This window comes from Ranitomeya imitator, chromosome 6 (assembly GCF_032444005.1).
Source record: "Ranitomeya imitator isolate aRanImi1 chromosome 6, aRanImi1.pri, whole genome shotgun sequence".
NCBI classification, from domain to species: Eukaryota; Metazoa; Chordata; class Amphibia; order Anura; family Dendrobatidae; genus Ranitomeya; species Ranitomeya imitator.
In genome coordinates, this window is record NC_091287.1 from 92342890 (window position 1) to 92365347 (window position 22458).

The following is a 22458-nucleotide window of genomic DNA, read 5'->3' on the forward strand; positions in this document are numbered from 1 at the left end:
TCAAAGAAGTGCATGTCACTTCTTTTGTGCAGTTCTGCAGCGTTTCTGCACCCTCCATAATAGAAATCCATTGGTAAAAAACGCATTAAAAAAACGCATAAAAAACACACCTGCGGATTCTGCCAGGAGATGCAGATTTAGTGCAGATTTTATGCAGAAAATTCTGCACCAAATCTGCATCGTGTGCACATACCCTAAAGGTGTCTGTGCAGATCCACAGCCTCAGACCTAGATTGCACTGGGAGACCACCACAAATCTGATTGGTCCTGTCTAGTCTGCTCCTTTTCTGAATCTCTTCCCGACTGCCCCCTGCAAACGATATACGGATAATGCCAATCCGTCATCAGTGTCTCCCTGCGGCAGGATGGAGCGTGGATACTAGCCGTGATACGCACAGCGCATGGCCTGCAGCACATTCTAGTTATGAGGTTAGGGATTTGTATAATATGGTGCCTTGCTATCTGCTCACACTGCACCCCTGTCACTGTTGTACACATTAATCGACATTTGATGGATTCAATATATATCAGTGAGAAACGTTACTTATTATTTCTCCTTGGAAAACATTGCCACACAGTGCAGCAGATAATAGGGACACGTGGGGATAGTGCGTGCGACCATGAAGGGTCCATCCACACAGATTTGCCTTCTACATAAGCCCTCAGACTTGCATCAAGGGAAATGATCACAATCTGGAATGATTGGGGGAATGACCTCACGGAAAACGAGATGTAGTGTAACAGAATGGAAATGTGAAACGCCCTCCAAAAAATTACGCAAAGTTGGTGCAAATACTTGGCCCAAAGTGAGCCAACCAATAGATAAATTGGTACATTGATGAATCTTGTGCATTCTAAAAGGGTTTTTTTCACTACATTTTAACTAAATCTCATTTAGCACAGGTAGGAGTAAGAAAGGGGGGGGGGGAAACCCCAAAAAACACTTGTATTCACCCCCCTGAGGCTCCTTGCTGTTTATCCCACAGGAATGCTGTAGTCAACAGTGGGTGGGAGAGTCATGTGACACCTACAGACAATCATCCCTTGCTGCAGCCTTATTGTTTCGGAGAGGAGATTCTTCACTCGCTCAGACGGAGGGGCTTCACCTGCCGGCTGCAGCCAATCAGGCACTTCTGAGTGACTGTAGCCTTCTCATTCCATCCAAGTCAAGATTCCTGACTTGGACAGAATGCTGGCAGTTCTGTAAGTTACATAGCTGAGAGAGATGAGGAGCATGACACCTCAGATAAGTACTGGTTTGGGCTATATGAGCTTTAGCTAAAATGTAGTGAGAAAAATCACTTCAATCCTGTCTTGTTTACGTTTGAACTGTTTAAAAATGAGAGAAGTGAGCAGGGACCGGTTGCGGCAGGGACCGGTTTGCGGCAGGGACCGGTTTGCGGCAGGGACCGGTTTGCGGCAGGGAGCGGTTGCGGCAGGGACTGGTTTGCGGCAGGGACCGGTTTGCGGCAGGGACCGGTTGCGGCAAGGACCGGTTGCGGCAGGGGTTTGAAAAATAAAAGTAATTGAAGCCAAACTTCCCTCTTTGTAACCCATCTTATGAAACATCCTAGCGCATCAATTCATATTTACATAATTAGACAGGCCTAACGTACATGGACAAATTAGGCTTTCCAGATAATTACAGGATTTTAAATTCTTAAAGAATGCAAAGAGTATTTTCATTTTTTTGTTAAAAGCCTGGGCACTCCATCATAAAATAGGTATGCACTAGTAAAAATAGAGTCCTGGAAAACATTTTATTGTTGGGAAAGGATGGCAGTGCCTTCACACTTTTATGCCAAGTAAGAAACTGTGTGGAAGTCACGGTCCAAAGTAACAAGAATGCCTAGTACCCTTCAAAAGCTCAGCGGGGAGTTCCTTTCTGCTTAGACTGAAAAGGAACATTGCTGTCTACCACCAAAACGCTCAATGAAAAAGAGGGATCTTTGCTCGCTAATTAGGCCTGTTGGAATACATCCACGACGTTCCAAACTTACGGGCAGATGGCCCCAATAAGCAGGTGGAGACCAGCAATAAAATTTCTAGGACCCATTTTTGTGATGAGTTACACCATTAGTCTAAAAACCTCATTAAAACACAAACAGGTGTCTATTCTGAGCAAATGTAAGATTATCAGGTGAAGCTCAAACTAATATCTGACATATACTGACCAGTCACTCCCTTCATCTATCAGAAATACTACATAGTCATTCTGCTCCTACGCCAACAAACAGGAGACTCTTCTTGTTTTCATAGACAAAGTGAGCCAAAGATATAAAAGTATCCTAAACTCGGCCACAAACAATCTTAAATTCCCACTGTCTAAATGTATTTGTGATTTGAAAGCTCATTGTCAAGGATCTGATCGAGATCTCAATCAGGATAATCGTCACTGCCAAAAACAAAAGTCTCAAATTCACAGCAAATACCAGAGTTCCAAAAATTGTCGAGCAACACAACTTGTCAATATGTGTAAATATCAGATATGGGAATATTGTGTTACAAGTTTCTAAAAGAAAAACAAAAGCGACGCACTTGTGATCCTACAATGACAGATATATGTAAAATCGGCACGAAGATCTCATGTAATTATTTCAACAACAAAAAAAGTGGTAAACTCCTATTGGCCAATAAAAAAAAAAAAGAATAAAAATGTTTTATTGGTTTAAAAGAAAAACAAACAAACAAAAAAAAGCCCACACAAGAGATTAACGCATCCACCTCCCCCACAATATCTATTAAAAATGCTTTAAGAAAAAAAAAAAAAAAAAACACAGGAAAAAGGGGAAAAAGAACAGTACATAATTAGCATTCCCCAACTATTGTTAAACTATCATGTTATTGATCTTAAACCATGAGCACAGTAAAAGAAAAAGATAGAAAAAAAATACAATGACAGATTTAGTCTTTAGTTTTTCTGATACTCCAAAAAAGGAATTAAAAAAATAATTGAAAAAAAATATACAAGTACCCCAGAATAGTATAAAATCTAACCAAAATATAAAAATGCCTCAAACAAACACTTTGGTTAATGGGAAGAAAAAAAAAATTATCTTTTTAAGAAAGCGATTAAGTGTTTTATTACTTTTGTGCAATATAGCAGAGCACATACATTTGATGATGGCTCCATACTGACCCACAGAATACACAATTTTTACCAAAAAGTAAAAATAACACTCAAAAAGCTGTGGAAAAGAGAAGATAGCCGTGGTGATATGAGGGCTAAAACTGGCTGCAGCAACCCAGACTTAAAGGGGTATTGTAGATAAATAAAAGCTACCGTACTTACACCAATTTGTCATATTTTAATGTATCTGTATCAGTCCGTCATTGTTCGTTTGTTTACTGTAAGTGATATTTGTATTTTGATGTAACCCCTTTCTCATGTACAGCACCATGGAATTAATGGTGCTATATAAATAAATAATAATAATTAGAATAGATACCTTAAGGGTATATTCACACAGGCAATTGGGCTGCATTTTTTAGCCAATAAATCTCGCAGCATGAGATTGTGTGAACATACCCTTAAAGGGAATCAGTCAGCAGGTTTATGCTATGAAATTTAACAGCAGCATAAGGCAGGGACAGAGAACCAGATCCAAGCGATGTATCACAGTTTACTATGTGCAGCAGTTGTGATAGAATCAGAGTTTTCTATGCTACAGATCTAGCAGAGCTCAGAGAGCTGCTAATCAGTGCTGAGGGGGTAGTTGGACTAAGAGGCAGGACAGTTGTGCTCTAGTGATAATCTCCTAATGATAAAACACTTTTTGCACTAAAACAGCAAAACACAGCCAAGTAATCAGATTACATAGCAAAAACCTGGTGACAAATTACCTTTAAATGTCCACTAGTGGACAAAAATCTGTTCTGGTCATGTGATGGAACAAACTGTACAAGACATAGTTCTGAAACGCAGACCTCACAAATCCTGGACCGATTACCCACTGGAAATTAATAAGGAAAGTTCCTATAGATTGATTGCAAGCAAGGATTTTGAAAACCATAGAAATTATGCAAGAAGTATATTTAAGTAATTGCATAACTACAAACAACATTACTGCTATAACCAACATTAACAGCTTTTCCATAAGTTACAACAGGGCATTAATGTAATTGCAGCTCCAACTTTCCGAGTAGCAAAGACCAAGTGATCTACAAAAGTAACAAATATTTAGAAAGATTTTGTTTATGAAACAACAATATGCTGGACAAACAATTCTACGGCAAAATAAAACTGTACTGAGCTATACGGCTGTGAATCCAGCATTGAATTGAGGTAGGGGTGCTTTCATGCTGCGCTTTGTCCAAAGTTCGTAGATCTCGTTGGGCCAAAATGGGATTCGTATGTATGTGCTGCTGGGACCATTGACTATAATGATGAAGAAGATGGAATCAACTTGTAATTAGGTGTACCATGCTCGAAAATGACGACTGAGCACATATTTACTTCTTCAGCATCATTATAGTCAATGGCCCTGTTACCACATATGCCCGAATCCAGTTTTACAGGGGTTCGGACACAAAATCCAACCCCCCATTGAATAATGCCCTGTGAAAGGGCCCTAAAGCAATTGTTTGAAGATGCAGCTTAAGCTACCTTCTACCCTTCTACCATTTTCCAAAATAAAGTATAATAGCAGCTGTAACCCGACACCTCACTGTGCTGGCAGACCATCTGGTTTTGACCAACATGAATTTGAACGTTTTTCCCCCTAAGGAGATAATGAGTTCAAGAGGCAAGTTTTGGTGATGTGTTGTGGAAGAAGTGGCTCATAAGTGGGGAAAGCAGCAGAATTATCTGATCAAAGATATCACATTTTTTATATTCACATATAATATTGATTTATGCTAAGCTTGTTGAACTGACAGTAGCCATTTTGTAATGGAGACTACAGCTATGATTCCTGAGATACATATGAGCTTCAACCGGTTCCAGCAGATTAATTCTACATGGAAGCAAAAACGAACCATACATGACAGTCATTAAGAATAATATCCTAACATTTCTTTAAAAAAAAAAAAAAAAACTTTTAATTATTTGGGTTGTGCTTTAAAATGACACGTTTAAGACTCAGATAAAACTATATGAAGTCTGAAGAAGTTCTGTCCAGTTCCAGAACACAGAATTCGAAAACCCAATTAAAAAAAAAAAAGAACTTTTATTGAAGAAATCCATGAATGGTCCATTTTTTTTCTATTCCACATTGAATTTAACTATTTGTATGGAGCTGATCACATACTGACCAAGTACATTACAAACTAACGACATAAAATAATATACAAGACTATACCTGTGCACCAGAATCTTGGAATTCTTTGCAGGCTTCTGGGAAAACATCATATGCAATAACAGGGTAACCATGTTTCAAGAGGTTTTTTGCCATTGGATTGCCCATGTTCCCTAGTCCGATAAATCCGACAGAGGTTTTAGATGCCATGGACCTGGATACTGATAGAAGAGAAGAAATCGATCAGAGATTCATATTGTGTAATTGCTCAGATGAAGCCTAGGGAACTCCAGTTCAGGGCACGTTTTTTTTTCCGGATATTCCGGATAATCTGTGATTACACAGAATACGGTTCATGGAAAACAGCGGTCTGTATTCAGGTGACAAGTCTGGCAAATGTTGATGGCTTTCACCATTATATTGCTGTCACTCAAGAGAAATGTTCCATCTGCATAATATGGATAATGCTACCAAAACACTTCTAGACGTGCCTCTATGTGAAGGGCCTAAGATGCTAGAACTAGAGCACAATTCAAGTCTGAAAATATGACCAAAGTGTGGAGTTTTTGTCATACAGCATTGATTTGTGTTCCAGGTGGTCTTTCAAGAGGTTTTCCAATTAATAAGCTCAGTGGCTCCAAGAGCCTCATACAATCTAGCTAGCGGTAATCTCACCAAGGTCATGGCAGTTCAGCCCAACAGGGAACGCAGCCGTTCATTTCCCAGTGGTTCTCAGCCTGGACTGTCGCATCTTAGCACCGTCTAGGTTGAAAACTGTTTTTTTTTTCCCCAGACATGGATTATGGCATGGAACAGAACGGCAGAGGCGAAGGAAATTGTTGTTTTTTCATTTTTGGTTCATTACAGGAGATCGAGGGCTTCGGTGGAATTAGGCGAGTATAACTGTGTTTGTTATGGAAAACTGTGTTTTGTTTTATTTCTAATAAAGACACAGCCAGAATATAGTCCTTTATTTACCATATAACTATAGGATTAGTAATGGAGAGGTGTCTTATAGCCATCTCTCCATTATTAATCTGTGGGCTTGATGTCACCTGACAATACAAAGGTTGACATCAACCACACAAATAAGAACTCCACTTACCACCGCTACAACTGGGAAGAGCCAGGCAAAGCGCCAGAATTGGCGCATCTAATAGATGTGCCTTTTTGGGCAGCTGTGGGCTGCTATTTTTAGGCTGGGGGGGCAATATCCATGGCCCCTTACCAGCCTAAGAATACCAGCCCCCAGCTGTCTGCTTTAGCAAGGCTGGTTGTCAAAATTGAAAAAAACAGAGTGGGGACCCCTCTATTCTTAATAACCAGCCTTGTTGAAGCTGACAGCTGAGGGTTGCAGCCCCCAGCTGTGAGTTTTGCCTAGCTGGTTATCAAACAATAGGGGGGAACTTACGCCATTTTTAAAAAAATGTATTTACAGCGCGTGATGCTCCCATCAGCCACTCCTGCTCTCGCTGTTATTAGCGGCAGCAGGTGTCAGATGATTAGTACGAGTAGTAGTCCCAGGCGTTGACACCAGTGACCGGAGATAAACTTAATACCTCCGATCACAGCGGAGCACTCACGTTGTCTTTGGACAGCGTGGGAACCGCGCTCTCTGACTGGCGGGGATGATTTCACCGCCGATCAGAAGCAGTGTTTGCCACACTGCCATGCACATGACAGCGCGACAAAAACCCGGTGTTCAGGCAGCCGAACCCAAACAGTAACACGGACTTCCTGGTGAAGTCTGTGTTCAGTGTCCATGCCCGAACAGTAGGTGGTTGGTACGGACGCCGAACTTTACTGTTCGGGTTTGCTCATCTCTATCAGGGATGTCACTCTCCACAAGAAGAAACATTAACCCATAGAGCACATGACTGATTTATTAACACCCAGGGTCAGACTGTAGCACCAGACAATTCTCTGATGGGCCCCGGGTCCTCGGCAGGCTCTTGAGCAAGATGTAGAGGGGGGCTCACAAGTTTCAACTGCATGTGAGTCCAAGGACGCACATTCAGTTGAAATGTATTTCGGTGCAGAAAGTCTGCACTACAATAGTTAACATGGCCGCTGCCGGCTGATGTTCAGTGCGCCTGTCGCAAATGGCACATGACAGTGGCATCGCCAGCATATAACGTCACTGTTATACTCCGCCTGCGATAGGCGCACTGAAGTCAGCCAACAACCTATGATACGTTTGCTCGTGTTGGTTGCCGACCTGAAGGAAGAGAACGCCGCACGGCGCTGGGAGCGCAGGTCGGTTAATCAGAAACTTTTTCTGTTGATGCGGGCCCAGAACAAGGGTAATCTATATGGGGCAACATAGGGTCCCAGGATGAGGGGGGCACTTATTAAAGGGGCCAGGTTGAGGGACTTTATTACTGTATGGAGGCCAAAATGAGGAACATAAATTAATGGTGGCAAGTGGGGTACATAATTACTGCTGCAATCTAATTTACTTGATAGAAAATGGTTTTCCATGGGGGAACAAACGGGAGGTCCTGTTATTGTGCAGAGAAGCACTATGTCACATCTTTTTCTTCATCTGGCACAGTGTATAAGTCAGGGAATGTGCTCTAAAAGCAACCAGCTATTAATAACTGCGCTATTTTTTGTAGAGATGAGTTCCGACTGGAAGAAGTGATGGCGGTCTGTGCTAAATGAAGAAGAAAGGTGAAGCAAAAGGTGGCTACTTTGAAGAACCTAGAATATCAGACATAATTCTAGCTGTTTCACACTTTTTTCTTAAGTATATAATTCCACAGGTGTTAATTCATAGTTTTGATGCCTTCAGTGTGAATGTACAATTTTCATCATCATGAAAATACAGAGAAATCTTTAAATGAGAAGGTGTGTCCAAAATTATATATATATATATATATATATATATATATATATATATATATATATATATATATATAATTTTTTTTATTTTTATACAATTGTCTAAGGGTTACTTCCGTCTTTCTGTCTGTCCTTCTGTCTGTCTGTCACGGATATTCATTGGTCGCGGCCTCTGTCTGTCATGGAAATCCAACGATGGGCACAGTCCGGCGGCAAAATGGCCGCTCCTTACTCCCCGCAGTCATTGCCCGCTCCGTACTTCCCTCCAGGCAGCGCTCACACAGGGTTAATGGCAGCGCTAATGGACTGCGTTATGCCGCGGTGTAATGCACTCCAATAACGCTGCTATTAACCACGTGTGACCAACTTTTTACAATTCATGCTGCCTATGCAGAATCAATAGTAAAAAGATCGAATGTTAAAAAAATAAAAAAATCGTTATATACTCACCGTCGGTTGGCCCCACGGATCCAGAACACGCCTTTCCCACGCCTCGCGACTCTCCGGTGACCGCTCCATGCATTGCGATCTTGCGAGATGATGACGTAGCGGTCTCACGAGACCGCAATGCACTCTTCAGACCGGAGCGCGCGAGGAGTGTCGGTAACCGCTTGGATCCGGGGGCCAAGGGAAGAGGAGTATATAACTAATTTTAATTCTTTTTTTTAACAGGGATATGATGCCCACATTGCTATATACTACGTGGGCTGTGAAATATACGTGGGCTGGGCAATATACCTACGTGGGCTGTGCTACGTGGCCTGTGCTATACACTGCGTGCGTGGGCTGTTATATACTACGTGGCTGTGTTATATGCTATGTGGGCTGTGCTATATACTCCGTGGGCTGTGCTATATACTACGTGGGCTGTGCTATATACTACGTGGGCTGCCGCGAACAATCAGTGACAGGCGCGGGAATCAGAATTGGCGCGGGATTTGAACCACGCTTCGCTAATTGGTCGCGGCCGGCCGAATCCTGTGTATTCAATGTATTCTAAAATCTTCATAAATAAACTACATACATATTCTAGAATGCCCGATGCGTTAGAATCGGTCTACTCCTGTGTATAATGTGACCAGGGATCACTATTACCTGTATTTTATATACAGATCTCTGTGTATAATGTAACCGGTGGCAATAACAGTGTCGTATTGTGTTTTTATTAACGATCAGTATTTTAGTATTCCATCTATGTGTTGTAATAAGTGGTCATGGTGTGGTGGTATTTATCCCTGTATGTGGTATTATTAGTTCCCTACATGGTCTGGTCACGGTGTTTGCCCCTTGTATGTGACATTATCCATTCACTATGTGGTGGTAATATATGGTCTGGACATGGTGTGGTGGTATTTCTCCCTTGTATGTGGAATTATTTGGTTGCGATATGCTGGTAACATGTTTTTCTCCCGTGTGTGGTATTATTGGTCTTACTATAGTGGATTGTGTTGTGTATGGCGGTCATTTGTTCTCTCTGATATTAATTAGAAGATTCTTTATTTCCATTAGAGATTAGATACTTGGCACACAGCGGCAGAGATGTTCTCTGATGAAAACAAGTAATCACCTTTCCACAGGACAAGTGACAACTTATTGATTGGAGGGGGTCCAACTGCTGGGACCCGCACCGATCGTCAGAATGTGGAGCTTTCATCCCCATTACACTGAAGAAGCATGTATGACTTCACCACTGATCTATTCATTCCCTTAGTGACTGGGAGCGCTACGTTTGTTTTTTTCTGGAAGCCCCAAAGAGAATGAATGGAGTTGGGGTCAGACATCTCACCTGCCGCTGCATTTTAAAATGGGGATAAAGTGTCCTGTCAGGGATAAAAGTTCCCCATTCTTCCGATCGGTTTCCAATGCATGGACCCAAACAATCAATAAGTTATCACGTATCCTGTAGAGGCCATGGATTGGTGTATTTTGAACCAAAGAACCACTTTAATGCAAAGTACTATTATTGTACATCCCAGTTATAGCGTGTGCACAGTAGATGTGCAGGAGCCACCCGTGTTTTACAGTCGATGCTCCACTATAATCGGGGAGAATGGCTAACAGGTATTTGCATATAGCTGTAGGGTGGGCCCCTAGGGTCAATTCCTCCTGTTGGCCCCAGACACCCCAGTCCGACACTGTTAACACCCAGGACTATACACCAAGAACTTTAAAGCTCAATCTTTATTTCTGCTCATTAAAATAATTTGTAATATTGTGCAATTAAGATTCTAACCGTCTTGGTGCTGGACTTAAACCCATTGTCTGGATTTGAGTAGGGATCCACAGTGGTAAGAATATAGACTTTTAGCTCGCATCTTCTTTCCTAGCTCACAGACCCCCACTGATCTGTGACCTCAGAAAGAGGACATTGTATTGTTAAAGGATAGCTGACATCTTCCCCAAGTTCCCCAAACTGCCACTGTGTATTTCATATCTTTATACCTTATCAAACAATCACTTTTTATTGTCTTATTGATGGCTGCATATGCCAAAAACAATTCTATAATTCTGGTAGCGATATGCTAACTAGTGGCTGACTAGTTGTGGGGGTGTTTTCCCAAGAATAGTGTCACGGGTGTATCAGATGCTACAGACAGTTGCTCTGCATCTGGCTGCAGAAGGTCTCTGCATTTGGATTTGCAGACATCTTCTTAATCCTTCTGATTTTTGGACCCAGTGACAACCACCCTCCAACTATAATTGACACACCTGGACCTGGGTATTTATAGACTCTCAGTCTGCTTCAGGGAGCCACCGGTGATAGTCACATTTTCCCTTGTGAAGGCTTGGAGCTATAGCAGTAGGCTTACTGTTATGAACAGGTAATTCAGAACCACAATGGACATTGAAGTTCAGAGCACACAAAGTGACCTGACAATTACCAAAAACAAAGGACGAGCTCTGAGAAGTGGGAACTCTGCTGACCGCAATCCCTAATCCTATCACACCACACTAGAGGTAGCCGTGGATTGCGCCTAACGCTCCCTATGCAACTCGGCACAGCCTGAGAAACTAACTAGCCCTGAAGATAGAAAAATAAGCCTACCTTGCCTCAGAGAAATTCCCCAAAGGAAAAGGCAGCCCCCCACATATAATGACTGTGAGTAAGATGAAAATACAAACACAGAGATGAAATAGATTTAGCAAAGTGAGGCCCGACTTACTGAACAGACCGAGGAAAGGAAAGATAGCTTTGCGGTCAACACAAAAACCTACAAACAACCACGCAGAGGGGCAAAAAGACCCTCCGCACCGACTAACGGTACGGAGGTGCTCCCTCTGCGTCTCAGAGCTTCCAGCAAGCAAGAAAAACCAATATAGCAAGCTGGACAGAAAAAATAGCAAACAAAAATAACACAAGCAAAACTTAGCTTATGCAGGATAGACAGGCCACAGGAACGATCCAGGAGGAAGCAAGACCAATACTAGAACATTGACTGGAGGCCAGGATCAAACCACCAGGTGGAGTTAAATAGAGCAGCACCTAACGACTTAACCTCATCACCTGAGGAAGGAAACTCAGAAGCCGCAGTACCACTCTCATCCACCAAAGGAAGCTCATAGACAGAACCAGCCGAAGTACCACTCTCGACCACAGGAGGGAGCTTGGCCACAGAATTCACAACAGCTTACTTTCTTTCTGGTGCTGTTGGAGGACGTTGTTGTTACCTCTCTGAGTCTGCTCAAGATAAGTTGTTTCCCTCGTTTGTCTCTTTAATTTACAGTGGGGATTGACCAGCACTCATCCCCCGCCTTCCCTATTAGGGATATACAGGGCTTATGTTCCTGCTCAGCAATTGGTGTGGAACCAATATAGGGACGGTAGGGGAGATAGCTTGTTATTTAGGTGCCTAGGTGTTATGATCTGGTGGCCTTGGAGCAGCATGAGACGTAGTCTGGAGAAGGTGGTCCCTGTACTGACCGCAAACCCTGAACCTAGCAGCGCAACTAAAAGTAGCCGTGGGGGGTACCTAGCACTCCCTAGACCCCTCGACACAGCCTAAGATCTAACTACCCCTAAAGACAGAAACAGGAAACCTATCTTGCCTCAGAGAAAATCCCCAAAGGATAGATAGCCCCCCACAAATATTGACTGTGAGAGGAGAGGGGAAAAACATACGCAGAAATGAAATCAGATTTTAGCATAGGAGGTCATACTAGCTAAAAAGAAAGAATAGAACAGAGTACTATGCGGTCAGTATAAAAACACTAGAAAATATCCACCGCAGAAAATACGGATCACCACATCTGACTAAAGACATGGGGGTATATCTGCATCTCCAGAGAAATAGCTAGGCTGCAAAAAAAATCCTTCACAGACCAAGCTGGACAAGACAAAAACATGAAAATGCACAGAACTATAAAGGTCCACTGCAGGTGGACAGCAAAAACAAAGCCAGGACTTATCTTTGTAGAAAAACACAGCAAACTGGAGAGACCAGCAGGGAAGTGAATCCTTCAAGAACAATGGACAACTGGCACTGACTAAAGGATCCAGCAAAGCTATATACCCCAGTCAGTTTTGCAATTAGTAGATACACCTGTCCACTCCTGCAGTCCAGGCACAACTGCATTACCCTCTACAACCACCAGAAGGAGCCCAAAAGCTGAATTCACAACACCTAGGGGGTCTCCACTCCCCCTTTCCTTAGCGTTTGTGTTTCCTTTCCCTCATCCCCTCGTGTTGCACTAAGTCATCCCATTAATTATGTTATCACACACTATTGGCGCGAGTAATGCGATTTCTAAAAAATGTCATCCCTGCTGGCTCCGTGCACACCTCTGCCTCCCTGTGTCCCGTATACATCAGCGTACTGCACATGCCCAGCAAGGAAGTTGTGACATAGGCCATAGCTTGCCGTTACCACCGGCTCTGCTAATCTCACGGCTACCAGCATTATATATCACCGTTGCCTCCCTGAGCATACAGTGTTCCAATGAAGGAAGCCGGGCTGCATACACACCGCTTAATGCGTCTTGTCTGAGAGGCAAAGATTTGCAGAGCTGGTGGGGATGCAGTTTTAAAATTTGGGGGCATATGAAGAAATGAATAAGACAATAAAACAGGCTTTTTTTGGAAGGATACAAAGATAGCAATAAATACATGGTGGTGGTTTGGAGGGCCTGGGAAAGCTGTCAGGTTCCCTTTAAGATTGTCTGACATATTAGATAGGTTGGTTAAGTAGATTGATGGTTTATGCTGATAGCTTCATACACACACATTAGTCTATATTGTTTGTTACAGTAGTCCAAACTGGTCACACATTTACTGACACTAGGCAATGAACAGGTAATATACCGTATTTGGGAACCTTCCCCGACTAGCACTATGACTATGCAACTACTGGTCTACAAGCTATTCATTGCCCCGATATGAGACAACATTGCCTCGATATGAGACAACATTGCCTCTGCAGCACTGGAGACGTACAGAGGGTCTAAAGCTGGCCAAAGAGCTTCCAAGTGCTGTGCTCCTTGCCTAGTAGGCCACTGCTAATGGACTGATCGACTTTAAAGCTAATATGTATGGTCACCTTCAACCACGTGATGTTTCAAACAATTCAACTCGCATGACTACCTAGAATAAATATCCAATATAAGTGAATGGAAAAAGCTACAAAAGTTGGTTCCAACTCACTTCTATTGAAATGTAATAGATGAAAGGCACGGAGCTAAGTGGGACCTTTAGGCAAGTCAAGGTTTTCAGTTCCAGCCAACTTGTCGCATATTCGCTGTTGAATAAATGACAAAAGGCCAGCTTTTTGGAATTCTGCAAGCCGACAAACACAAATATAGAGCAACTGTCGTGATCAATGTTTCACACATCAGAGGCCCTTGCAGAAGTACTGAGAAAAAAAAATGTGGAATTGTAAAATGACTTTAGGGTTTCACACAATATATATAGCTTATGTACAAAGGTGAATGATGAACATGCAAAATCCAAGTCACATGCTCTTCTCAAGACCAGACATACATAACATGTTAACTGAAAAAAGATAGCAGGCACCAAGGAAAAGCAATAAGAAATAAGTAGAACTTCTAGTAATCATCCTGTTTCTGTCTCCGGCGTTCGATACTATCGTTTATGTCTTACAGGTCACCTTTGGAAAATGTACTACAAGTCCTTCATGACTGAGCGTTTTCTAATAATAGAGAAAGGAGAGGACTACAAGCTGGAAAGGTCTTCTCCTAGAAAGGGAAGAGTAATTTTACCCCGGACATTCCTTTTTCCAGCCCAACAATAGGTTATAGAAGGTCCATGCCCTGACAAACCATAACCGACTGCAACGAGATATCAGAGAAAAAAAAATTAAATAATTAATAAGTTCATAAGTATTAATAAAACAAAACAATATTCATCCAGAAAACCGAAAAAAAAAGCCAAAAATAAAATACAAAAAAATAAAAAAGGCCAAGTGTAAATTGTGATGGCCAGGCAACTAGGTCGGAGCATCTCCAAAACAGCAAATGTGGGTCGTTCCCAGTATGTACCTACCAAAAGTGGCTCAAGAAAATTACTGGTGAACCAGCCACAGGGTCTTTGAGCCTGTGGTGCCTGTGCAGTAGCATCTATTGGATCACCATTTTGAGATTTTTTTTTTTTTTAAATGAATACATGTATATCACCAAATAAAATAGTTACATGGACATTATACATGCGAACATGAAACAGAGCAGGTGCCACCGCCTGCTGTAATCTTTACAGGAGTATCGCCATCGTATGCATCCTCACTGCCAAGGCAACCTATTAGCACCCCATGATAACGTTGCGGGGGATTAACAGTCTGATGGAACAGATGCTGGACAGAATCAGTAATTGACAGTGGCATTTCATGGGTTAGCAGCTGCTGCTGTTAGTAGTAGAGGTTTGCATATTAACAGCCCACTTCATACACCCGCCACATGACGTAATAGTACAGCAAGGGTGTGAAGGTGTTATTGTGCATGTCCTCTATATCTGCGGCGCTTGTCATTCATTCTGTGCCCTGCACTTGTGCGATTTGTGTCCACTGTGTACTACGCTATATACATACAGCACCGGCCTAGCAGACAGCAGCCCTGCGGGTGCACAGTGTGCCGTCCCACCATCTACCATGCAGTTGGCTGCATAATACAGAAAACAGCACTGCAGCTCTGTATTTTAGGGGAATGACCAATGTGCACAAGTCATGATAATGGCGGGTTCCACAGCCCAACTAGTCAGCGAATGCTTCTTCATAATGCTGCAGTCACCAGTTCGTGAAGGAATTCCCCGCTACTGTTTTCAAGTATTTGAATGGGCCCCAAATTCCCTTGAGATCATTGGGCAACTGGGTCATAAAACTTGCATCAATAGGTGAAAACACCTGTACGCTGGTCAGGAAGTGTGAGCACACAAATAAAATGTCATAAAGCTCAATAGAAAGTCTATAAGCTCGTACACCGCTTGGTGCAGGCTTATACAGGAGCAGAGCCCTCATACAAGTGTAGGTGTGCGCTACAGGGACTGTCAGCACAGAAGGACTGTTCAAATTAAGCACAGTTGGGTGCTTCATGGCGGAGCCAATCATTTATACATACCTTCCCACCTGCTTGGTTTCCATCTCCCTTCACTAGCTCTATGAGGCCAGAGGAGCTGTCAATCAAAGAAGAGGGGTGCAGATAGATGGAAACAAGCAAGTGGGAAAATATACAGTGCCTTGCGAAAGCATTCGGCTCCCTGGAACTTTTCAACCTTTTCCCACATATCATGCTTCAAACAAAAATACCAAATGTAAATTTTTGGTGAAAAAAAAAAAAAAATCAACAAGTGGAACACAATTGTGAAGTTGAACGAAATTTATTGGTTACGGTATTTTAATTTTTGTGGAAATTCAAAAACTGAAAAGTGGGGCGTGCAATATTATTCGGCCTCTTTACTTTCAGTGCAGCAAACTCACTCCAGAAGTTCATTGTGGATCTCTGAATGATCCAATGTTGTGCTAAATGCCTAATGATGATAAATATAATCCACCTGTGTGTAATCAAGTCTCCGTATAAATGCACCTGCTCTGTGATAGTCTCAGGGTTCTGTCTGAAGCACAGAGAGCATCATGAAGACCAAGGAACACATCAGGCAGGTCCGTGATACTGTTGTGGAGAAGTTTAAAGCCGGATTTGGATACAAAATGATTTCCAAAACTTTAAACATCCCAAGGAGCACTGTGCAAGCCATCATATTGAAATTGAAGTAGTATCATACCACTGCTAATCTACCAAGACCCAGCCGTCCCTCTAAACTTTCATCTCAAACAAGGAGAAGGCTGATCAGAGATGCAGCCAAGAGGCCCATGATCACTCTGGATGAACTGCAGAGATCTACAGCTGAGGTGGGACAGTCTGTCCATAGGTCAACAATCAGTCGTACACTGCACAAATCTGGCCATTATGGAAGAGTGGCAAGAAGAAAGCCATTTCTCAAAGATATCCATAAAAAGTGGTGTTTAAAGTTTGCAACAAGCCACCTGGGAGACACAACAAACATGTGGAAGAAGGGGCTCTGGTCAGATGAGACCAAAATCGAACAATGCCAACCGATATGTTTGGCGTAAAGGCAACACAGCTCATCACCCTGAACACACCATCCCCACTGTCAAACATGGAGGTGGCAGCATCATGGTTTGGGCTGGCTTTTCTTCAGCAGGGACAGGGAAGATGGTTAAAATTGATGGATGGAGCCAAATATAGGACCATTCTTGAAGAAAACCTGTTGGAATGTGCAAAAGACCTGAGACTGGGAAGTACATTTGTCTTCCAACAAGACAATGATCACAAACAAAGCAAAATCTACAATGGAATGGTTCACAAATAAACGTATCCAGGTGTTAGAATGGCCAAGTCAAAGTCCAGACCTCAATCCAATCGAGAATCTGTGGAAAAAGCTGAAAACTGCTGTTCACAAACGATCTCCATCAAACCTCACTGAGCTCGAGCTGTTTGCCAAGGAAGAATGGGCAAGAATTTCAGTCTCTCGATGTACAAAACTGACAGAGACATACCCCAAGCGACTTGCAGCTGTAATCGCAGCAAAAGGTGGCGCAACAAAGTATTAAGTTAAAGGGGCCGAATAATATTGCATTCCCCACTTTTCAGTTTTTGAATTTCCACAAAAATTTAAAATAACCAATAAATTTTGTTCAACTTCACAATTGTGTTCCACTTGTTGTTGATTCTTCACCAAAAATTTACATTTGGTATCTTTATGTTTGAAGCATGATATGTGGGAAAAGGTTGAAAAGTTCCAGGGGGCCGAACACTTTTGCAAGACACTGTATATACAGGTGCTTTTCACTAAATCAGAATATCATCAAAAAGTTAATTTATTTCAATTCTTCGATACAAAAAGTGAAAATCCTATATTATATAGAGTCATTACAGACAGAGTGATCTATTTCAAGTGTTTATTTCTGTTAGTGTTTACGATTATGGCTTACAGCCAATGAAAACCCAAAAGCCATTATCTCAGTAAATTAGAATACTTTATAACACCAGCTTCAAAAAATGATTTTAAAATCCGAAATGTTGGCCTACTGAAATATATGTTCAGCAAATGCACTCAATACTTGGTCGGGGCTCCTTTTGCATCAAGCACTGCATCAATGCAGCGTGGCATGGAGGCGATCAGCCTGTGGCACTGCTGAGGTGTTATGGAAGCCCAGGTTGCTTTGATAACAGCCTTCAGCTCGTCTGCATTGTTGGGTCCGGTGTCTCATCTTCCTCTTGACAATACCCCATACATCTCTATGAGGTTAAGGTCAGACGAGTTTGCCGGCCAATCAGGCACCGAGATACTGTTGTTTTTAAACCAGGTATTGGTACTTTTGGCAGTGTGGACAGGTGCCAAGTCCTGCTGGAGAATGAAATTTCCATCTCCAAAAAGCTTGTCGGCAGAAGGAAGCATGAAGTGCGCTAAAATTTCCTGGTAGATGGCTGTGCTGACTTTGGTCTTGATAAAACACAGTGGACCTACACCAGCAGATGACATGGTTCCCGAAACCATTACTGATTGTAGAAACTGCACAATAGACCTCAAGCAGATTGGATTGTGGGCCTTCCACTCTCCCTCCAGAGTCTGTGACCTTGATTTCCAAATGAAATACAAAATTTACTTTCATCTGAAAACAGCGTCTCTGACCGCTGAGTAACAGTCCAGTTCTTTTTCTCCTTGGTCTAGGTAAGACACTTCTGCCGCTGTCTATTGCTCATGAATGGTTTGACACAAGGAATGAGACACTTGTGGCCCATGTCCTGGATACGTCTGTGTGTGGTGGCTCTTGAAGCAATGACTCCAGCAGCAGTCCACTCCTTGTGAATCTCCCCCAAACTTTTGAATGACCTTTTCTTAACAATCCTTTCAAGGATGCGGCTATCCTGGTTGCTTGTGCACCTTTTTCTACCACACATTTTACTTCTACCCAACTTTCCATTAAAGGGAACCTGTCACCTGAATTTGACGGGACCGGTTTTCAGTCATATGGGCGGAGGTGGAGCCGCATATTCATCACTGTAATAAGCGGCACCACGTGACCACTCATACAGGAAGAGCTGCGACGCTGAGAGGAAGCGCCAAGGGAGCCGGGTAAGTATTTTTCATTCCTTCCCTCCAGCGAACGCTGCTGGGAAGAAGGAATGAATGGGGCTTCAGCACCACAAGCTGGGGGGACAGCGCTTACTGTAGCGCTGTCTCCTGCACGGCACACGGACTGCACACGGACAGCATCCATGTGCGGTACGTGTTTTACACGGACCCATTGACTTTAATGGGTCCGTGTGATACGTGCGCTCCCAAAAGCACTGACATGTCTCTGTGTTTTTCAAACGGACACACAGTCTGAAAACACGCTGACATGTGCAGAGACACAATGATTTTAATGTGTCTACGTGAGTCAGTGTCTCCGGTACGTGAGGAAACGGTCACCTCACGTACCGGAGCCACTGACGTGTGAAACTGGCCTTAGGAGACCTCATTTGATCGCTTGTCCTACATACTGCAAAGGTGCAATACTATGAAGGAGGACCAAGATGGGGACCGTCCACAGCCCCTCGGCAACCACTGCAACCCCATTAGCACCCTGCAGTTACTCAGAAAATGGATTCAACCATGTAAATACCGTTATCAGTGATTGACAGCGACATCAGAACAGTTAGACAGCAGCAACTAGTGATGCGAGAGGCTGATGGCGGCTGTGTAACTCAGCTGGCACCTGCCTGGTATGGAGCAGCCTCAGTGATGACACCGTATAGACCCTGTAGGCCGGTGTAGCACTGGTTATGGATGGAAGTCACCTGGCTTCTCTAATTCTGTGCTAAAAATTTAGGGGAAGTGAGGCGGGGAGGGAGGGACACCAGCAACGCCTTTCATTTAATAGTGTGTATGATGTGGGCAAGAAGCCAGGATGGCTAACTATGGCAAGTCCAGGTGAGGAGGGCCTGACGGCTATCCTTCATGCCGGCGGTCACGCATGGGCTGCGCCGGCGGTCACGCATGGGATGCGCCGGCGGTCACGCATGGGATGCGCCGGCGGTCACGCATGGGATGCGCCGGCGGTGGTACATGGGATGTGCCGGCGGTGATACATGGGATGCGTCGGCGGTGACACATGGGCTGTGCTGGCGGTGATACATGGGATGTGCTGGCGGTGATACATGGGATGTGCTGGCGGTGATACATGGGATGTGCCGGCGGTGACACATGGGATGTGCCGGCGGTGACACATGGGATGTGCCGGCGGTGACACATGGGATGTGCCGGCGGTGATACATGGGATGTGCCGGCGGTGATACATGGGATGTGCTGGCGGGGATACATGGGATGCGTCGGCGGTGATACATGGGATGTGCTGGCGGTGGTACATGGGATGTGCCGGCGGTGATACATGGGATGCGGCGGCGGTGACACATGGGCTGTGCTGGCGGTGATACATGGGATGTGCTGGCGGTGATACATGGGATGTGCCGGCGGTGACACATGGGATGTGCCGGCGGTGATACATGGGATGTGCCGGCGGTGATACATGGGATGTGCCGGCGGTGACACATGGGATGTGCCGGCGGTGACACATGGGATGTGCCGGCGGTGATACATGGGATGTGCCGGCGGGGATACATGGGATGTGCCGGCGGTGACACATGGGATGTGCCGGCGGTGACACATGGGATGTGCCGGCGGTGATACATGGGATGTGCCGGCGGTGATACATGGGATGTGCCGGCGGTGATACATGGGATGTGCCGGCGGTGATACATGGGATGTGCTGGCGGTGACACATGGGATGTGCTGGCGGGGATACATGGGATGCGTCGGCGGTGATACATGGGATGTGCCGGCGGTGACACATGGGATGTGCCGGCGGTGACACATGGGATGTGCCGGCGGTGACACATGGGATGTGCCGGCGGTGACACATGGGATGTGCCGGCGGTGACACATGGGATGTGCCGGCGGTGACACATGGGATGTGCCGGCGGTGACACATGGGATGTGCCGGCGGTGACACATGGGATGTGCCGGCGGTGATACATGGGATGTGCCGGCGGTGATACATGGGATGTGCCGGCGGTGATACATGGGATGTGCTGGCGGGGATACATGGGATGCGTCGGCGGTGATACATGGGATGTGCTGGCGGTGGTACATGGGATGTGCCGGCGGGGATACATGGGATGCGTCGGCGGTGATCCATGGGATGTGCTGGCGGTGACACATGGGATGTGCTGGCGGTGATACATGGGATGCGTCGGCGGTGATACATGGGATGCGTCGGCGGTGATACATGGGCTGTGCCGGCGGTGATACATGGGCTGTGCCGGTGGTGACAGCAGCACCACAGATCTGATATGCTGACACCTGACAACACCAGGAATCAATGGATGAAGTGACCTTGTGTGATCACAGGCTGAAGTCACAGGAGCCAATGTCCTGGTGCCCTGGTGGGGTGAGGGCAAACATAAAGCACAGCATCTGAAACATGAGCAGCGTAGATGGTGCTGTGTAATGCAATGCACAAGGGGATGTACAGCACGGGCTGAGCCTTACCCACTGCCAGGCGGGCATGCCTGCTGATAGAGCTGTGCAGGGCACTGCCAGACCTCCACAACAGAGCTGCCATGCTTCTTCCTCCCAGCTGACCTCCACTGCTAGGATCCTGGATAAGACGCTTGTGGTGACGTCAGAGAACCCTATGACTGACACCTCCTGCAGCCAATCCCTGGCAAAGTACAGTATCCACGTCCAATTAAGGGACGGGAGGATGCCACGCCCACCTCGCTCGCACAGCTACAGAGCTGCCGGGCTCTGCCCCGCGAAGCGCAGTGCGGGATTGGCTGAGAGTGAAGAATAAGGGGCGGGGATTACAGCGCTGTATATACAGTGACGCGCCTGAGCCAGGACCAGAGCAGCGTGTGACAGCAGCAGGGCAGAGAGTGAGGCTGAGCACTCAGCGCCATCGCTCATTATACTGCAGTACACGCCTTTAGCTACAGATCTGTGTCTGGGAGACTGGGCCAAAATAAAAGAGGCAAATCTATGTGCAGTGTCTCATGTAAGATGCTAAACACTGAAGAAATGGGATGACTTTATCCTCCATTTCCATCAGAGAGAACCACTGTATTTACTTTTCGTTTTTCCTGACACTTTCCTAAGTGTTTGCATCTTAGCAGACAGGTGCGGGCTAAAAATGGCTTGTGATTCCTACACTATAGCACGAACTCTACAGAATACACAAAACTACACAACTCGTATACACTCACTATAATATACACTGGTGTGAAAAAGTGTTTGACCCCTTCTTGATTTCCAATTTTGCATGTTTGTGACACTGAAATGTTTTAGATCATCAAACAAATATAATTATTGGGCAAAGATAACACAAGTGGTGATGAGCGAGCCTGCTCGGCTAAGGTGATACCTGAGTATGCTCGTGTACTTATTGAATATTGTCAGCTTGCTAAAAAAACATGCTGATGTCGCTGCAGCTGTTTGACAGCTGAAACCCATGCTGGGATTGCCTAACAAACAGCCCAGACGTGCAGCCGGGGCGACTAGAGCATTTTTTTCAAGTACGGCTAAAATACTCGATTAGGACACAAGCGTGCTCGCTCATCAATAAACAGAAGTAAACACAAAATAATAATATAATAATAATAATTTTTATTTATATAGCGCCAACATATTCCGCAGCGCTTTACAAATTATAGAGGGGACTTGTACAGACAATAGACATTACAGCATAACAGAAATACAGTTCAAAACAGATACCAGGAGGAGTGAGGGCCCTGCTCGCAAGCTTACAGACTATGAGGAAAAGGGGAGACACGAGAGGTGGATGGTAACAATTGCTTTAGTTATTTGGACCAGCTA

General features: G+C 44.5%; 1 protein-coding gene across 1 annotated transcript in view; it reads right to left on the reverse strand.

Moving 5' to 3' along the window:
- Nucleotides 1-21289, reverse strand: part of HIBADH (3-hydroxyisobutyrate dehydrogenase) — a 172044-nt gene extending 150755 nt beyond the window's left edge. Inside the window, exons 1-2 of the mRNA XM_069729915.1 lie at nucleotides 21136-21289; nucleotides 5301-5458 (exon numbers count right to left, since the gene is read on the reverse strand). Coding sequence (XP_069586016.1) covers nucleotides 5301-5458; nucleotides 21136-21208 — 231 coding nt within the window. The 5' untranslated portion in view covers nucleotides 21209-21289. The remainder of the gene's footprint in view (nucleotides 1-5300; nucleotides 5459-21135) is intronic.
- Between the last annotated feature and the right edge of the window lie 1169 nt (nucleotides 21290-22458).